This window comes from Podarcis filfolensis (assembly GCF_964270895.1).
Source record: "Podarcis filfolensis genome assembly, chromosome: 8".
NCBI lineage: Eukaryota > Metazoa > Chordata > Lepidosauria > Squamata > Lacertidae > Podarcis > Podarcis filfolensis.
In genome coordinates, this window is record NC_139611.1 from 41,734,286 (window position 1) to 41,753,229 (window position 18,944).

At 43.9% G+C, this 18,944-nt stretch overlaps 1 protein-coding gene and 1 long non-coding RNA gene across 4 annotated transcripts in view; one reads left to right on the plus strand and one right to left on the minus strand.

The window, feature by feature from the left end:
- The first annotated feature begins 1,103 nt into the window (after window positions 1-1,103).
- The window catches only part of CA5A (carbonic anhydrase 5A), a 35,549-nt gene continuing 17,708 nt past the window's right edge, over window positions 1,104-18,944 (plus strand). The window contains exon 1 of the mRNA XM_083626363.1: window positions 1,104-1,354. Within this exon, the coding sequence (XP_083482489.1) occupies window positions 1,210-1,354 (145 nt within the window). The 5' untranslated portion in view covers window positions 1,104-1,209. The remainder of the gene's footprint in view (window positions 1,355-18,944) is intronic.
- LOC310768380 lies at window positions 8,644-18,900 on the minus strand. 3 transcript variants are annotated; one of them, XR_014551289.1, is made up of 4 exons: window positions 18,422-18,900; window positions 17,021-17,443; window positions 16,409-16,504; window positions 8,646-10,157 (listed from the first exon to the last, which is right to left on the minus strand). It is a non-coding gene; the product is annotated as an uncharacterized lncRNA (long non-coding RNA). The 3 variants fall into 3 exon arrangements; XR_014551290.1 differs by having other exon boundaries at window positions 17,021-17,439; window positions 18,810-18,883; XR_014551288.1 differs by lacking the exon at window positions 18,422-18,900 and having other exon boundaries at window positions 8,644-10,157; window positions 17,021-17,638.

The window sequence follows — 18,944 nt, forward strand, 5'->3', positions numbered from 1 at the left end:
CCTTGAGTTCTGCTCCCAACTAATTGCAGAAGAGCAGTGACAGTGACTCCAAAGGGGTTTGGTGTGGAAGGGAGCAGCCTTTGTCTTCACCTTTCTCAATTGCCAACATTGCAACAGTTCTCTCCTCCACCAAGACCATCCCATCCATAATGTTATGAGTTTGCAGGGTCAGCCTGGATGGGACCTTGGCTCCCCCTCCAGAATCTGCAATTCTGCATCTGTGAAGGTAGAACGTATAGGGGGAAACCAACCAAACCATTTCCTTCTTTCAAGGTAATGGTTTGGACTGACTAGTTAAATACCACAATTTAGCATAACCAAAAAAGTTGCTCACAGAACAAATAGGTGAGCCTTTCCTGCATCCCCTCACCTAAGCAGACTATAGGAGAAAAATATACCGGTAGTCTCTGTGTGTGATACATATATATAGATATGTACATATATGAAAACAGTAGCTACAGACAGAGAGACAGGTCTTGCTCTGTGCTGGGGCTCCCCTGGAAACCTAAAGGGAAAGCAGTATCTATGGCAGTGTTAATGCTGTTAGCCCCACCATCCTATGCTCAGGTTGTATACATGGGTAAATAAAACCATATATCCTAAAGACACCACAGTCTCCACTGACACTCATTCCCTAAAAAATGAACACTGGGTAAGCGCTTGGAACCCGCAGAGTCTCTCACCGCTCAGGGATTGCAGTGGTGTGTAACAATATTCTTACCATTGCCCCCCTCCACAAGCACTTTGTCCTCCATCTGCCTGTTTGCCATCTGTAAACAGTGTGGATGGATACTGAACAAACAACACTATCTTTAAAAAGAAGCAAAAGAAAAGTAAGGTATGCAAATCACTAAAGCATCACACCAGACTCTGCAGAAGAATGTCCTGCGCAAGGCAGGGAATTTATTTGGGCCATTTCTATATGGAAAGCTCAAAGGCAGCAGCCAGTAAGTCCAGCCTCTCCACCAAAAATTAGAACCAATGAAGAATCCAGCTGTGGGATGGGTTGAAATTTAACTATCTGTTTGGCTGCCCCCACCATCACCACCACCAAATGGGTGTGCCCCTGGGTGATCAGAATAGTTCATAAACAGAACTGGGTTTATTTAAGTCCAATCACTCATAGCATATTATTCCAGCTTTGCGTTGGGAGAGCACTCGTTCCTCTGGCTATATAGATCCTGCAGGAGGCCTTGGTGCTGGTCCAAAATGGTCTTTCTGACCAAGCTGAAGGTAACGAACATGACACATTTCAGCAAGCAGCTGACAACTCTCTGGGGGCAGCATCAGCATCTGATACCAGCCAGGGCATGCAGCTTGGCCACTTGTACTTATAAAAACAGATACGCTTCATGTAAGTATCTATATTTGTTATCCTTCTTGTTGGAAGTGCATCGCCGGCACCTGTGTGAGGATGAGGCAACACATAGCAGAAACTGTGAGGGTGAAAGCCATTTATGAAAGTTAAGAAAAATGGTGGTCATTATTTCAGATGAGAAAGAACCCAGAGGGAATTTTATACTGTGATTGAAATGGGGGGAAAGAAATATCATTTTGTAAGAGGGGGGAATAAAGGAGAAATTGAAGATTCACTGCCAATGTTCAGTGGACTTTCCTCCTTGCCAGCTGCATAGGAATAAAATGTCACCCTTTATGAGTTTGCGGGTACATTTGAGTTAGTAATTATTCTACAAATTGTGAGTTTGCTGAAAGCAGCAGCTGTAATGGTTATACGATATTAAATTGAATGTAAGTCATTAGCTATCTAATAGGAGCCAAACTGAATAGGAAAAAGTTTTCATTCTTGCCAGTCAGCCTGAATGCCAATGCCATAAATACTGAGCTTCTACAAAATATAAGAGAGGAGGAAAATGCTAGTGTCGTGTTGCAAATAGAGAACTGTTTGCATTTTAACAAGAGCTGGGTTGAAGCTGCCTCTGGAGCAGAAGCTCTCTGCAGGGCTATACTTCTAAAAATGGGTGCTGGGGATGAAGCTGCCTGGAAAATACACAGAAAAACCTGTCCCGCAATTCTAAAGGTGCAAGTGCAGGCTGTGGTTGATCGGTGGAGCAAAAATGCATTCTGTGCATGCTCAGAGTAATTTCCATCTTTATGATTAGCCCACGTGTTCTGCAGCTTTCTTAACTGGATTTTGTACTGGTTCGGATGAAACCTGACCGCAGGTGAATAATTTCCCCCCAGACTCAGCTTTCCATCTTTAAAATGGGGGTGTGCACAACCCACCTCATAAGATTTATTATGAGAATGAGGGAGCTAATTACTTGTGAAGAATTTTGCTCCATAATAAATGACTGCTTTTTGAAGAAGGATTAGGTGTGCGAAGTAATTGGTGTGTTTGTTCTAGAGAATGAGAGATGGTGTAATACCACATTATTGTTGATACTTGGGCAATGTCACACTTTTTCTAAATGTCCATCCTTGTGTTCCTCTACATTGATTCATCTTTTCTGACAAGTGGCAGGAAAAGTTAAGCTTAATGTTTCTGTAGTGTTCCTTGCTAAAATCCCCAATGTGGAATCTTCAGACAACATGCTTGGTGCCCACCAAGGTCACCTTTACTTATTTATTTTAATGTAATGGGTATTTTGTGATACCCACAACTGTTTCCTAGATTTCCAAATGTGCCCAAGAAAGTGGAGAGCAAAAACCCTTTGCCATTCATTGCCTGTCTAGCATTTGAAGAAGCCAATGACATGGAATGATATTCAGATATATACATTATTGTAAATCCTTTAGTAATATCCTTGAACTTGGAACTCTATCCCATGCTACTGTGGAGGATATTAAGAGTGATTCATTCAAGTTTGTATAAAATTTGCTGGTGCATTGTTCACTTAAGGAACCAAGCCAACAAACTTTGGGGTGTTTTCTGACCAATGTATGCAAGATTTTATTAAAAAATAGTTTAAATTGACAGGTTTGTGTTTCAGGAAAAACTGAAAACACAGAACAAAGCAGAACTAAACTCATTCAGAACAATGTCAATTGATAAAGTGGAACTAATTGCACTAATGATTCACATTAAGAAAAACACATTTCTTGGCAGCACAAAAGCCAAAATAAGCTGTGTGTATGATCCACAAAAATAATAATAATCCAAAATCCAGTCAGGCAGCACCTTCACAAAATAGTAAATGAACTTATAAGCTTTTGGATACAAATCAGTAAGGACATTTTTCAGTTTGGGGGCAAAATAATGAAAATAAGGTTGAGGCATTTTTGTTGGTCCTAACAAAGGTACTGCCGACTGTGGGGTTTGGAATGTTTCCTAGAAAAGATTAATCTGCAAAAACTACTACTTTTGAATAGAAAACAAGATCAAGGTTTTTAAGGACTCCTGCAACTTAAGGAGCAAAATATACAATTTCTAACCATAAAAGGCACAGCATTTCATAATTTCTGTGCTATTCTCCATCATTCCAGCCTCCCCCCACTGAGGCACAATTATTGCCAGATCTCTTTAATGCTAAAGCAAATCCACAGGAAATTTTGAGTCATTTATTCCCATCTTAGTACATGGTATGACTCAGAAGTGTGTCTGTAACAGGGAGTTTCCCCTTTCTGGCCTTTCAAAATGTTTTCTGAAACCAATGCAAACAGCCTAAAAAACCTCACTTTCCATGCCCTGCTCTCAGCGCCAGAGTTTTATTCAAGAAGCGCAGGTTATTATGTGATATATACAGTATATAGCTAGCTATGATGATGATTAAAAGCAACACGTCTTCTCATTTTTGCAGCCTTTGCATGCTTACTCAGAACTATATTTCAGTGATTTCAATTAAATTTATTCCCAAATGAGTGGTCTTAGGTGCGTAGGCTCATTGAGCCAAGCCCATGACAACCTTTATCTTGATCACTTACACAAGGCCCTGTAGCTCACTATTCCACTCCCATTTTATAGGTGAGAAACTGAGGAGGCTGGTCCATCAGGGTGGGGGTTGCCAAGTGGGTATTTTGTTTCTGTTATGAATACACTTGACAGAGTCAAATTTATTTGTGTGAACTACCGGTAATGGGACGCGGGTGGCGCTGTGGGTTAAACCACAGAGCATAGGACTTGCTGATCAGAAGGTCGGAGGGTCAAATCCCCGCAACAGGGTGAGCTCCCGTTGCTCAGTCCCATCTCCTGCCAACCTAGCAGTTTGAAAGCACGTCAAAGTGCAAGTAGATAAATAGGTACCGCTCCGGCGGGAAGGTAAACAGCATTTCCATGCACTGCTCTGGTTCGCCAGAAGCGGCTTAGTCATGGTGGCCACATGACCCGGAAGCTGTATGCCAGCCCCCTCGGCCAATAAAGCGAGATGAGCATCGCAACCCCAGAGTCGTCCATGACTGGACCTAATGGTCAGGGGTCCCTTTACCTTTAACTTTACCGGTAATAGGGCCCCCCATGTGGACTGCACACAGGGCACCACAGATCCTAAAGCCACCACTGGTGGTCTGACTCATTGTATGTTCCAAACATAAGAGTAAAAAAAGTAGAGCAGCATCCATGGTGCAAAGGCCTCCTGAAATAAATCCATTTGAACCTGATGCCTGAAATTTGCACTCTCAGATCCATCCAGCCCTGTATTCCCTTTCCCATAGCATCTAAGGCAGGTAATTCCCTGCACCCACATGGCCTAGATTTTCTCTGAGCACTTTCCAAAGACCAGCATGTCCAATGCAGGCCACATTTACACTAATCCAAGAAGTTTGACTTGATCCACCTTTCGTTGTCTTTTCCAACCTGGTGCTCTCTAGATGGTTTGGATTGTTATCCAGTTTCTCCCAATACTTCAGCCTAACAACCAGCTCAGCCAGATCCGCAATATATCACCCCCACCTTCGGAACAACTTGCTGTTCCTGCATCCTCCCCACCTGGCACTTCTATTTCAAGCACATTTTGGGCAGGAGAAAACAACTTTGCCCTCCCTGTCTTCAGGCAACCAAGTGACAGTCAGGTGCCTCCAGGCAGACAATGTGATTATACTGCACGGCCAACCCCACCCATCTCTGTTGTTTGTTATCCTAAGTCAGCCTTCCCCAACACAGAGCCCTCCAGATGTTTTGGACTAGAACTCCCATCAACCCCAGCCATCGCAGCCATATGATGCCGAGACTGATGGGAGCTGTAGTACATAGTCTATGGAGAGGACACCAGCCTGCCAAAGGCTGTCCTTAGCCACACCTGGGTCTGTTGGACCTAATAAAAGAGGCACTGAGATAATGGGAATACAAGCACTGTTGATGTGCTGGATGTTGTCATGGTTGCCAGAAGTATGTCAATCCCTTCTCAGTTCCACTGTCTGGAGGTCACACAATGTTAATAGGAACTTTAAAGCATTTTTTAAAAAATGCACCTGCTTTTCAGCCAAAAAAGGGCCTCCAGAGTGGTTTCCAGATGTCAGTGATAAGACAGTCCCTGCCCTCAGGCTTAAGGTGCTACTGGAAAGAAAAAAAAATTTTTTTTGTTTAATCTAAAAGACATGAGACAAAAAGAAAGGGATTTGGCAAGGATGCGGAAGAGGGAAAAGGCAAACTTGGTGCTTGCAGATGGGGGTAGAGAGTGACTTGTATTGCAAATGGGTTGTTCAGATCTCCTGTATCACATCATTACATCACTCGGATATCAGCTGTGTGTGGATGTAAAAAGGCCCTGTAGAAACTGCCCTTTTCCTTAATACCACTCCTATCTATGCTGAGTGGGGTCAGGAATGGCAACAGCGCTGAGTCATCCTACATGCTGCTTCTGAATTCATATGTTTATGTCCTCTCTCCTCTTTCATATTTCACAGGCAATGCTGCATAACAAGTTTCAGACACAGTCCAGTGCACCTTCAGATAGGAATTTTATTTTTTTGCAAGGGGAGGGGTGAAAATACCGTCTGTATTTATTATTTGTTGAGGCCCGAAAGGGATTAAAGCCTTAGTCAAGTGAAGTTGCCAATTTCCTGGTTCGAAAGAGTGACATCCTCCCAAACAGAACTCTGCCAGGCAAACAGATTATGCCGATTATGGCAAGATGTGTCTCAGCGAGAAAATGTGCTTATTATTCTTTGTACAGCGCACCTAGCGCCTTCCTGGCCTTCACAGGCAAAAAGAGAAAGGTCCTTGCCCGCAAGGAGTTTACATATTGAACAACATAATTTGGGGTGGGTGGACTATAGTATCTTTGCCCCACTAAGTCCCTGTAGCAGACACTTTCTGAACTGGATCCCACTTCAACAGATGCATGAAGTGTTACTCTTGCTTTTCACGTATATTATACAAATCAGGAATGGAGAACCTTTTTGGGGAACTAACTTGTAGACCAACTTTTACAGGTGGGTGGGGCAATCCACTTGTCAATCACATGATGTCACTGCTTCCACATGATGGACAGGTGGGTTTTCCCTTGTCAAAATCCATTGCAGACCCCTTGATCCTGTCTAAACAAAGGGGTGGGGCGGGACTGCACAGCAGTTTCTCCAACCCATTTAAAGATCACTGCTGAAGTGGCAACCTAGTGCAGAAACTATCTACAAGACAGACAGGTTTTTTGGGTTTTGTTTTTAAAGAGGCAGATTGGATGGGTAGGGAATAGGGATGATTTGAAATATTTATGGCACTGGGAGGAGATGTTGGGGATACAAAACCACCTATAGTGGTTTGGACATGCATATGAAGGAGACTAAACAACAAAGAAGCAACATATTCAGCCATATAAATTTGTTTTATGTTTGGAAATGTATCACCATGGCAATTATACTAGCTCAGCCTGTAACGAAAAGCCTCTTTGTTAGAAAGGAACAGTTTCCATTTCCCTGCCCACATCCTATTCAGGGGTTTGTTTGTTTTGCTACAAAAGCTTTTTAAAAAAAAAAGTATTTTATTTAAAAAAGCAGATGCCTTCCCGCCCCCCTTCACCTCCGCCAAATATTGCAGTTTGGATCAGAGTTCTTACTCCAGTGGAAGATTTAATTGAATGCCCTTTCAGATATTTTCTAGTCACAATATTAGGCAAATATGAATTCACATTGACATGGAAAAGTACAGAGAGCTTAAAACACAACTTCACCGAGTCAAGATAATTGTGTGTCATGCTTGAATGTTGACACTGACAAAACACAGCCCCTTATGGAAACTTACAATAGTACAAGCACACTACAAACTGAAATCCCTGTTCCCTCCAGGTTGTTTCTTACCTACTGAAGTTTAAGATGGGGGGGATGACCCTGAGAAAGAGCATTAATTGTCCTAATCACCATACTGAGCAGTCTCTCATAAACATAGCCACTCTTTTTAAAAAAAAAACTGTATTATTCTGTCTGCCCTTCACTGTTAATAAGTGCTATTTCTACTTTTGGGGACTTCGGGCCAGACAAATATTACAACATACCCACTGTCTGTATTTGCTATGTTCATTGTTATTATTTAACCCATTTATCCCACCTATTTGCTCCTCTGGCTTTTTGGGGGAACAGATACACCTCCTGCTGCTTTTAGAAAATAATTATTTCTGTTTACTTTCTTTGGACCACCTTCTTCCGCTTGTGCTGTCAGTAAGCAACCTGCCAGATAACACAGAAATCTGTCAGACGGCAAGCAGCCAGGAAAAGCAGCACATTCATCGCTTGCTACATGAAGAGGAAAGTTTGTTACTCATGACTTTTTGTTACTGTTTCACACACTCACTATGAAATGGATAATTTTACTAGGTGTGTAGTTTTGAGCCACTCTACTGCTACAACTTGTTAATTTCAGCAGTGTGGGCAAAAACCAGTTTCCTGTCTATCCACATGATAAGGGAATCCCAGGAGTGGTCATCTGTCCTCAGCTATTTGTGTAGGTAGACAGAACACAACTGCTCTTATCAGTTAATGGTGCAATCCTGCCCTTTCCCTTACTTTTATCCTTAGGCAAACTTTTAAAGCAACATATCTTTCCAGCAATAAAACAAACGGGTTCCTCTTTTTTAACCTTACATGCTTTTCTTTCAATGTAATCCCTCCCCTTTGATGTTCTTTCCATCCTAAGAAACTGTTCCAACACGTTTTAAAAGCTCTGAATGAATATTCGCTCCATAGGAGCCAACTCCTAGAGTCCGAAGTCCCTTCAGACCCCCTACTAAAATATTTGAGGGCCCTGGGAGTCTCTTCCAAGGTGTCTCTTCCAGTCCTGGAGAGGCCCATTGGCAATTGTACCTGGGAGACATTCTGCATGCAAAAAGTGCTCTACTACTAGAAGCCCACAAGTGCAGCGCAAAGGCAACAGAAATCCCCTGCTGCTGCATCCAAGTGTGGGATGTGAAACACATAGCAGTCAAGTACAACATTCCTAGAATGAACATGCAAGGGGGTGCTTTGTATGCAGTCAGGATAAAATTTCCTGTTTCCTCCTGAGCTGTGACAAACTTCCTCTGCATGCAACTAGAGGCCTATGTGTGTGAGAGAGGGGCCTAATCTGGGCAAGAAAGAGCACACATTCTTCTCTTGCTGTCTTCTTCTCCATTTTGTTTTCCTATGTGTTAGGAGAAGTGACAGCTCAGTCGCAGTCACTTGGGACTAACTCCTTTATGGGATAGTTCATGTAGTTCTGTACTTTTGCAACCTAAGTCTGCCTTCAGGGATCTAACTGTGAACTGAAAGATTGTGAGTAAACTACTTTTATGTTGACTTTCATAAGATTGTTGTTTCTATTCTTTTTAAAAGGGACAATAAGGGACCTTACCAGGAATCTTATACAGTGGTACCTCAGGTTAAGTACTTAATTCGTTCCGAAGGTCCGTTCTTAACCTGAAACTGTTCTTAACCTGAAGCACCACTTTAGTTAATGGGGCCTCCTGCTGCCGCCGCGCCACCAGAGCACGATTTCTGTTCTCACCCTGAAGCAAAGTTCTTAACCCAAGGTACTATTTCTGGGTTAGCAGAGTCTGTAACCTGAAGCGTATGTAACCTGAGGTATTGAGAGGCTCAGACGAGCCTGCAACAAGCAAACCGCTGTGCGTTTAAAGGGGAATGTTACTCTGCTAAGATACAGAACTTGCTAACACAAGTTAGGAAGGATATCATTAAACAATATATCCTCTCCTGCCTCCCTGAACATTCCCACGCTAAGACCCTGGCCTCCTTGCTTGTTTAATCCACAGAGTTTTGCCCAAGTGTTTCTCCCTCCTCCCACCTGAAGTGGGCCTCTCCTTCTGCTTGCAATCAGGTCTATGCCCCTGGAGGAAAAAACTCCCTCAAACATCATCTGGCTCTCAAGCACCTCTAGACGACTGAGTGCTGGAGATAAATCTTCTTGCAAGAGCCATCAGAGTGATCATGGAAGAATTTTCTTTGATACGCAGCAATTTGATACATTTCTGCTTAGTTTGTTAAAAGCTTTATTTTTATTTTTTCAGTGCTCATATGTAACCAACCCCCACCCCAAAAATATTTAAGAACAAACCTTAGCAAAGAGATGCCACTTGATCAGAATATCTGATGAGCACATAAAAATGCAAGATGGATGAGATGGCATTATAACACTTATCAGTTCGCTCAAGGGACCATTGTAAGTAAAGGACTCTGGTCACTAAGGTGTATATTTACTCCCTGCCTGAGGTATGTTAAAGAATCATTCCCAACAGTTTATTTTAGGGATCAATCCAAACCTCACAAAGCAAGGCTAAAATTAAAGGTATAAAAAATCCTCTAAAAGTCCAGAAAAAAACAGTCTTCTCCCTGGGCAAAAGTGTTAGTTTAGAAGGAATTTAAGAACCTAGAATCAACTAGGTAAACATAAGTATTAAGGCTTCCTCAACAGAAGCATAGGGTTAGTAACTCAGTATGTGCATTTGAATTCCTTAACAGATCCGTCTACATTGGAATTTTACATGGGAGTTCAAATGCAAGTTTACAGGTGGGGAGGTGGAGCCTGCCATCTCCCCACCCATGACTGAACATGCACATTGAATTATGGGATGGGGCTAATGTTTCCGAGGACTCACAACCTGGTGGTCCCTCTATCTTCAGAGTGATGCTCGTGGGAGTTGGATTCCTTTGTGTTTTGTGCAACATCAGAAGGTGGACAGGCAGGTTCCAAATCTTTTACGCCTTGCGTCTCACACCCTTAGGGTCCTCAGACAGATTGACAGGGGATTGGGTGCTATGCCTGGGTCCAGTCACATTTTCTGCAGGGCAGAGAAAGAAAAGGAGAAGGATGGGCGAGATCAGGGGATGCAGATTCACAAAACATTCTCTCTTCAAACTTCACATGGATTTGGTCAGGAAGCCTCGCAGAGAGCAGAAAATACTCCCTTCAAGTTAGTAGAGGCAAGTCAAGGACAAAGAGAATGCAGTGGCTAGTTATTAACATAAACAGTGGTACCTTGGTTCTCAAACGCCTTGCTACTCAAATGCCTTGGTTCCCAAACGCCAAAAACCCAGATTTAATTGTTCCGTTTTTTGAACGTTTTTTGGAAGCCGAACGTCCGTTGAGGCTGTCAGCTATTGTTTCCGGGCCACCTGAAACAATCAGAAGCTGCATGCACCTTGGTTTTCAAACATTTCGGAAGTCAAACGGACTTCCAGAATGGATTAAGTTTGATGCTTTTGTTTTTGCTATTTATTTTGCGTTTTTGTTTTTGAGGCTTTTTCGGTTAATTTGTTTTTGTGACTGTGTGGAACCTACTGATTGATTGACTGTGGAAATGGATAAAAGCACCCCCCCCCCATCCAAACAATGACTATCATCAGTGCAGGTAAATGTTATGATTTATATATGTGAGAATATATAGAATTCCTATATGTTCATAAATTGACAAGGCAGACACATACATAAGTATATAAACTATGTGTCTGAAATAGTACAGGAGAGCAATCCCAAAACCATTTTGACTCCCCCAAATTGACCTCAAATGTTTATCTGCAAGGAGGAAGGAAATGGGAAAGCCTCCCCCTTGTCTCTTTGCTCACAAATCCTGTCTTAAGGGCATATCTGTGTATGAACTGTTACGAAAAAGGAGCAATGCTGCTGAGTGCTCCAGATGGCTGGAAAGCCAAACAGGATGTTGATGTTTTGGGACTGTACCGTGGGAAGCAGGGACAGTCTATTATGTGCTCTGAGCACCGGATGTTAGCTCAGAGTGTCACATGACCCTGTACTGGAAGTACATGGGTGGAGTTATTCTCTCTCTGCAGCTGGGTATCAGAGGGTGCAGACATGTTGTTCTCTGCACTGAGGAAAGACAGAAATAAAGGCATGTAAATATATTTCTGTCTGTCTCTTTCCCCTCCCTGGGAGAGGAGGGGGAGGAATGGTGTGTTCTTCTTTCACGTAAGAAGAAGAATCGCCGATTGGAGACCTCCCTTGATCCTGCCGGGAGTCGCAGACAGGAGGTCACAAGGATTCAAGCCGGGCACCTGGAGGGTGGCCAAATTCCTCTGAAGATATGGCTTGATATCAACATATGGTAGCATGCGCTGCTGGTTATCTGATCCATGGGAATCAGCATGAGAGGTGAGAGGTTGATGGATCGTGTGCCATCCTCTGCACCAAGGAAAGAAGATAACGTCTGCAATTGCAGCCAGAAGCTGAACAGACGGCTGGCCCCAAGAGGGGGTGTTTTCCAAGCAACGGAGCCCCAAAAAAGGTATGCTGAATATCGGGCTAAAAGTGTGAATGCAGATTGATTGATTCTCTGGTTCACGAGAGCTGCGTTTGGCAAAACAAGCTCTGAAAGAAAGGCTTGCATACCAGGAATTCCTGTGGTAGATAAGGATTCCCGTCCCGAGAAAGGTTGCTAAGCAACGACAGTCAGGGCAGTGGAAAACTACTGACACCTGGGGCTGGCTCAGTCAGAGCCGGGAAAGCGAAAGTTGTTTTGACTTTGAGATAGCATGGAGATTGCCTGCCTGAGAGAGGCAGAAAGACAGCTCAAAAGGAGCTTTTGGGATTTTACTAGCTCGAGAGTGGAGAGCTGAGACTTGAGTTCAGCATGGATGCCAAGAAGGGGGGAGTGCCCCTGAGTGCCGTGGTTCAGGATGAACACAGCCGGCATGCTGCACTGGAAGTAAAGGACAGGGGGAGGGAGGAACGGAGTTCTAATTCCCCCACCGATGAGGCTACTGGAAAGGATGCTGTAGCTTTGAACGTTGTACAGTGCTACAATTGTGGACAGGCTGGGCATCTTCAGCGGAACTGCAAGAAGCCACGCCAGCCGAAAGGAGCGAAGGGCCGCTCAGCAAAGCCTGAGGCGTCAGGCAAAGGTCATACCAAGCCTATGGTGGAACCTGCAAGGGCTTTGATGGCGAAAGGAACCACGCCAGATGTTGGGAACGCGTTTATTATCGACACTGCAGCGACGGTTCATATGTCCCCACACAGAGGACTCTTTTCGACGTTTAAGAAGCAAAGCTTCGCTGTGGAACAAGCCAACGGTCAGAAGCTGGAGGCGACTGGGGTTGGATCTGTGTATCTTAAGAGTCTGAACTTGACAATACACAATGTTTACTTGGTTCCTGAATTGAAGTTCAATCTGCTGAGTGTTTCGCAGATTGCAAAGAAAGGACTGAAACTGTCCTATGATGATAAGAGCTGCGAGATCTTCAAAGATGGAGAGTTATATCTTTCTGCCAGACAGAAAGGTGGACTGTATTTGTTGGACTTTGACCAAAGTGATTACATGGAATGTAATTCTGAGTCTAACATGATTTCTCTTGCAGGTGTGACCAAAACAAGCGCCAAGAAGGTGGCCAGGGTCGACAGAGTGTTTCAGCGGGTGTATGCTGATGTGATTGGTCCTCTAGAACCATCTAGAGGCAATGCAAGATTTTATCTTGTGTGTGTGGATCATTTCTCTAACTTTGTCTGGATTTATGTGTTAAAGAGGCCACAGGAAGCCTTGGAAAGGTTTCAGGAGTTTTGTGACAAGGTTAAAGATATGCATGATGCTAACATTGGTTGTCTATTCACAGATGAGAAGCAGATTTTTCTTTTACAGGATTTCCAGAGGTTCCTGCAGAAGAAGGGGATCAGACACAAGATTGCTGTTTCAGCGGAAGCGTGGAACAGGGGTGTCTGTGTAAAAGTGAACAGAGAATTGCAAAAGGGGATGAATGCGCAATTGCTTAGTTCACATCTGCCACATGAGTTTTGGGCGGAATCACTCATGTCGTTTTGTCATGCGTGGGTGAGAAAGGTTTCGAAAGAGTTGGGAAGTTCTCCTTTTGAGAAACTGTTCCAGAGAAAACCTTCTGTTGCCCATTTCAGGGTTTTTGGGTCTCATGTGAGGACAGAAGCTCCAGGTGGAGTAAAGAATGCCAGAGGCATTTTTGTGGGGTATGAAAAGGGTCTCTACAGAGTAATTTTGTCTGAATCTGGTCAGGTGATTCTCACAAAATTTCTAGAGAGTGCTCCTGAAAAGGAGAGAGTGATAGTACACACATTTCCCACAGAGGACGATTCAGATGATGATGATGATTTCACAGAGTACAGTGGAACTGAGAGCGACAGTGATAGCTCAGAGAGCTCAGTTGTCACAGTCATTGAGAGGAAATCTCACACAACGGATAGACCTTCACAGGTGAAGGAGGAACCACTGTTTACTGTTGGAACTGGTTCTGCTAAGAGTCCTGAGACTGAACCAGTGAGCAGAGAGGATCAGCACCTCATACGCAGGTCTGAGAGAGTCACAAAGGGTGAACCACCCAGAAGGTACTCAGAAGAGTATGCTAATTTAGCTGTTGCATGTGTTGCTGTTGTAAACAACCGAGGACAGGTTGGAGCTGTGTCTAAGTCAGAGACAAAGACACAACAGAGAGTTGCTAGCCAAGGTAATGCAGATGCACTCATTCCTTGGAAGCCAGACAACCAGAGAGGTACACTGGGGAAACCAGTGGCGGGTAGTTCCAAGGGTGGAACTGAAACAACAGGGGAGTGTTATGTGTATAACAACTGTTTGTTTTCTTCTCTGGATCACGCTATGCATGCCGCAACACGCATTGATTCTTTTGGGGGAGGTTGTTACGAAAAAGGAGCAATGCTGCTGAGTGCTCCAGATGGCTGGAAAGCCAAACAGGATGTTGATGTTTTGGGACTGTACCGTGGGAAGCAGGGACAGTCTATTATGTGCTCTGAGCACCGGATGTTAGCTCAGAGTGTCACATGACCCTGTACTGGAAGTACATGGGTGGAGTTATTCTCTCTCTGCAGCTGGGTATCAGAGGGTGCAGACATGTTGTTCTCTGCACTGAGGAAAGACAGAAATAAAGGCATGTAAATATATTTCTGTCTGTCTCTTTCCCCTCCCTGGGAGAGGAGGGGGAGGAATGGTGTGTTCTTCTTTCACGTAAGAAGAAGAATCGCCGATTGGAGACCTCCCTTGATCCTGCCGGGAGTCGCAGACAGGAGGTCACAAGGATTCAAGCCGGGCACCTGGAGGGTGGCCAAATTCCTCTGAAGATATGGCTTGATATCAACAAGGTGAGCCTGTGACCTGGACTGAGGAATTAAGTATTTATCATCACAAAACTATCCGTATAGTTAAAGCCATGGTTTTCCCAGTAGTGATGTATGGAAGTGAGAGCTGGACCATCAAGAAGGCTGATCGCCGAAGAATTGATGCTTTTGAATTATGGTGCTGGAGGAGACTCTTGCATGGACTGCAAGAAGATCAAACGCATCCATTCTTAAGGAAATCAGCCCTGAGTGCTCACTGGAAGCTGAGGCTCCAATACTTTGGCCACCTCATGAGAAGAGAAGACTCCCTGGAAAAGACCCTGATGTTGGGAAAGATGGAGGGCACAAGAAGAAGGGGACGACAGAGGATGAGATGGTTGGACAGTGTTCTCGAAGCTACAAACATGAGTCCGACCAAACTGCGGGAGGCAGTGGAAGACAGAAGTGCCTGGCGTGCTCTGGTCCATGGGGTCACGAAGAGTCGGACACGACTAAACAAACAAACAAAAATCACAAAAGAATGGCCAGGCTCTCCAGGTAAACCCATTAACAGGTTTCCTGCCAGACAGGATTCTGCTGTAGACTGCCCCTTCTGTGATGTATGTATGATGTATTGGGGGGTGGTCTTGAGCTACAGGGTGGCAGTTTCAAAAGTCTATATAAGGGCTTGCACACCTTTGTTCTGGGTTCTTCCTCCCTCCTGCGGGGGTGGGTGGGAGAGCACCCTGTTGCATCAGTTTAATAAAGATCAGGCTTACTAGCTGCTTTGCTTCTCAATATTCTCTGTTATTTTTCTCCTACCAATAGAAAACCTACATAAGGAACCTACATATATGGGCTCTTGGGTACCCCAGAAGGGAAAAGGAGCAGTTTTTTTCCCATAACATAAGAAAAATAATAATTATAATCTACAATACTGTCTTATTTATTTTATAGTACTGTACAGTACATTGATTATTGCTTTCATTTTATGGATCAATGATCTCATTAGATAGTAAAATTCATGTTAAATTGCTGTTTTAGGGGTTGTTTTTAAAAGTCTGAAACGGATTAATCTGTTTTGCATTACTTTCTATGGGAAAGCGGGCCTTGGTTTTGGAACGCTTTGGTTTTGGAACAGACTTCCGGGACGGATTAAGTCTGAGAACCAAGGTACCACTGTATATATTTAACTCCCACAGCTCCAGTAAAAGAGACATAATCCCAGAGCTGGACAGGACAAGATCTATTGATAGTGCCATCTCCCTGTGCAAATGGAAGATCCAGCAACTCAGGGGTCCTCGCAGCACACCAGTGCTTCCCTTTCATTTTGCAATGTCCACGGGCTGCTTCATTTCTGTCTGCATTCACTAGTAGGAGTGGCCAGATGGACTATGCTTGGTGGGGTATGTGCATCACCTAGTCTCCAGAGACCTGCAGTGTGGTTTCCTCTTCCCAGACACTTCCTTGATCAGTGCCAGAAAATTACCTTACTCCCTTGTTTTCCCTCCAAGCCTCTTATCAGGAGAAGGGCAGCAATTAGCTTAGGGCCCCTCCCTAAAGCTTTTATATCATGAATTCATGATTGTGGGTGTCAGGGTGATTACTATGAATACCGTTTGTGCCTGCAGAAGTTTCAGAGTTGACACAGCTTCGTTTACAATCAGTGCATATCCTGCAGCTCTCTGCTAAAATCCTGTAACTTTTCTCACCGCAGATTTTCTGGGGTGGGGTCATTTGTTTCAATCAATACCGAACAGGACAAGTTTAACTTACAAAGTTAAGACCACATAGCAGTGGGGTTTTCATAACTGTTTTCCATCTGCTTCAGCAGCAAAGGGGAAGCAGAACAGCAGGGAGCACCAAGTGGAAGGAAGTCTTGGGAGGAAGAAATATCTCTTCCCAAGTGAAAGTGGGGCATTGCAGTGCAGTTGCTGCCTGGGGCTGGAAAACAGGAGAGAGGAGCGCCAAGGTTGTGCAAGCTATATAAATTAAAACATTTACCAGCCATTCTGATCTTCCCGGCTCTTGAGTAATTTTGCAGCCCTCAAGGTTCTTCCTCTCTTCCTCCATAGCCTTCAGCTGGGCTTTGGTTTTCTCCTGAACAACAACAACAACAACAAATAATGATGTTTTTTGCTTTATCAGGGAGATTTTCCCTTTACTTGATTTGTTCGTCCAACCCCCTCCCCCACCCCCAAGTTAAAACAACCCAAGGCCACCTCCACATCTTTATAGGGTGGCAGCAAATCCCACTAATGAAGGTCAGAGCTCAGGGGTGGAGCATCTGTTTTGAATGCAGAAAGTCCTTGGTATCTGCAGGTAGGGCTGGGAATGTTCTCCATCTGAAACCCTGGAGAGCTGCTGCCAGCCAGTGTAGAGTTCTGAGCCACATGGACACAGGACACTGCCTTATAAGGAGTCAGGCCATTGGTCCATCTAGCTCAGTACTGTCTACACTGACTGGCAGCAGCTCTCTAGGGATACAGACTGAGTTCTACCTGGAGACTGAACCTCAGACCTTTTGCCTGCAGAGCAGATGCTCTTCCACTAAGCTGTGGCCTTTCCCCCAAACAGCCTCCGTATAAGGCAGATTACAATGTTTGCCTTGCTTACCTTGAGCTCTCGGGCAACCTCCTCCAACAGGGCTACCTTATGGCCGCTGTGCGCCTTGGTCCGTTTACACATCATACAAAGCGGGGCTTCATCATCCTTACAAAAGAACTTCAGGGGCTTCTGATGCCTTTTACACACCTCTCTTCTCCTTTCTGTGCATCTCTCCACCCACAGCTTGACAAGCTGGACCACTTTTGCCAGTTGCCAGTTTGGCCTGCTGTCCATTGGCTGAAAGAGTCTTCTGCACTCAGGGCAAGCAGAGGCTCCCTCAGATTCAGGCCAGGACTGGACAATGCAGGCTTTGCAGAAATTATGCCCACAGTCCAACATCGCAGGATCTTTGAAATATCCCAGGCAGATGGAACAAGTAATTGCATCAATAAGCTCCTCAAGAGGTCCTTCAGCTGCCATCCTTACTTCTCCCTAGAGGGCAATAACAGCAGGTTGGGTTTCACTTCTGATTTAAAATAGTTCAAGAGCAACAAAAATGGTGGTTGTGGGCAAAACAAAGAGGTCTTACTCATTATAAAGTCCAAATCCACTTTGTTGCAAAACTTACAGAACACAAATGCCTTCAAAACTTACAGAGCACAAATTCCTTCCAAACTATCAACACCCAACATACCGTATTTTTCGCTCTATAAGGCGCACCAGACCATAAGACGCACCTAGTTTTTGGAGGATGGAAACAAGAAAAAAAATATTCTGAATCTCAGAAGCCAGAACAGCAAGAGGGATCGCTGTGCAGTGAAAGCAGCGATTCCTCTTGCTGTTCTGGCTTCTGGGATAGCTGCGCAGCCTGCATTCGCTCCATAAGACGCACAAACATTTCCCCTTACTTTTTAGGAGGGAAAAAGTGAGTCTTATAGAGCAAAAAGTACGGTATTTTAAGGGAGAAGTCTTTTGAGGAGGACACTGTACAAATATTTCATAAGTAGCATACGTTTCAAGTTTACACCATAATTTCAACATACAATTTTAAAAGTCCACCTAAAAAAGGTGAAAACAATTAAAAAGTTTGACCAATAAGCCAACTAAACACAAGTGTTGCATATTATTTTTTTAAACAGGAATTTAATTGAAGTTACACGGCCACCCAATCCTACATACGTGTTATTTTAGAAATAAGCACTAGGGCTTACTCTTAGGTAACTGCACACCAGTTGATAGGATAAGTTTATAAACTTAAGATGACAACCCTGTGCACTTATCTGACAGTAAGTCCCATTGAACTCAGCATAATTTACTTCTAAGTAAAGATACCTAGGATCACAGTATAACAAATACCTTCCGATGAGGAGTGTCTACCCCAGAGAAAGAGCCACCATTCTAAATAGTCATGTACTAAATTTGATCACTATAAATAACCACACTACTTTCTTAATCCAGTAGTTTACTTACAGTTAAACACCACCAAGAAATACTGGAATCCAGACAAAGATCTCACCCCCACATTTAAAGCACATTACTTTCTGTAAAGAATCCTGGGAACTGTAGTTGTCCCTTATGGAGCTACAATTCCCAGCATCCTTAACATGAAGCCTGCCTGGATTTTATAGTATTCTGAAGGTAAGGGGAACCTTTGGCCCTCTAGATGTTGACAAACCACAACTCCCATCATCCCTGACCACTGAGCATGTTTTCTGGGGCTGATGGGAGTTGTAGTTCTGTAACATCCAGCGAGCCAAAGTTCCCCCACACCTGGTCACCGGAGCACCTGTAACCAGTTAGCTCACTAATGAGAGAGTCCTTGCTTATTAGAGGACCTTTCCATATTTAGGCTGTACACCCATCTAGGAGTAAGTCCTGCGGGATTCAACTTCTGAGTAGGACTGCACTGTGAATCTTCATTTAACTCTTGTTAAGAATTGTGTTCTTAATCTCTTTTTTTATTTTTTTTATATAGATTTTTATTGGTTTTTCA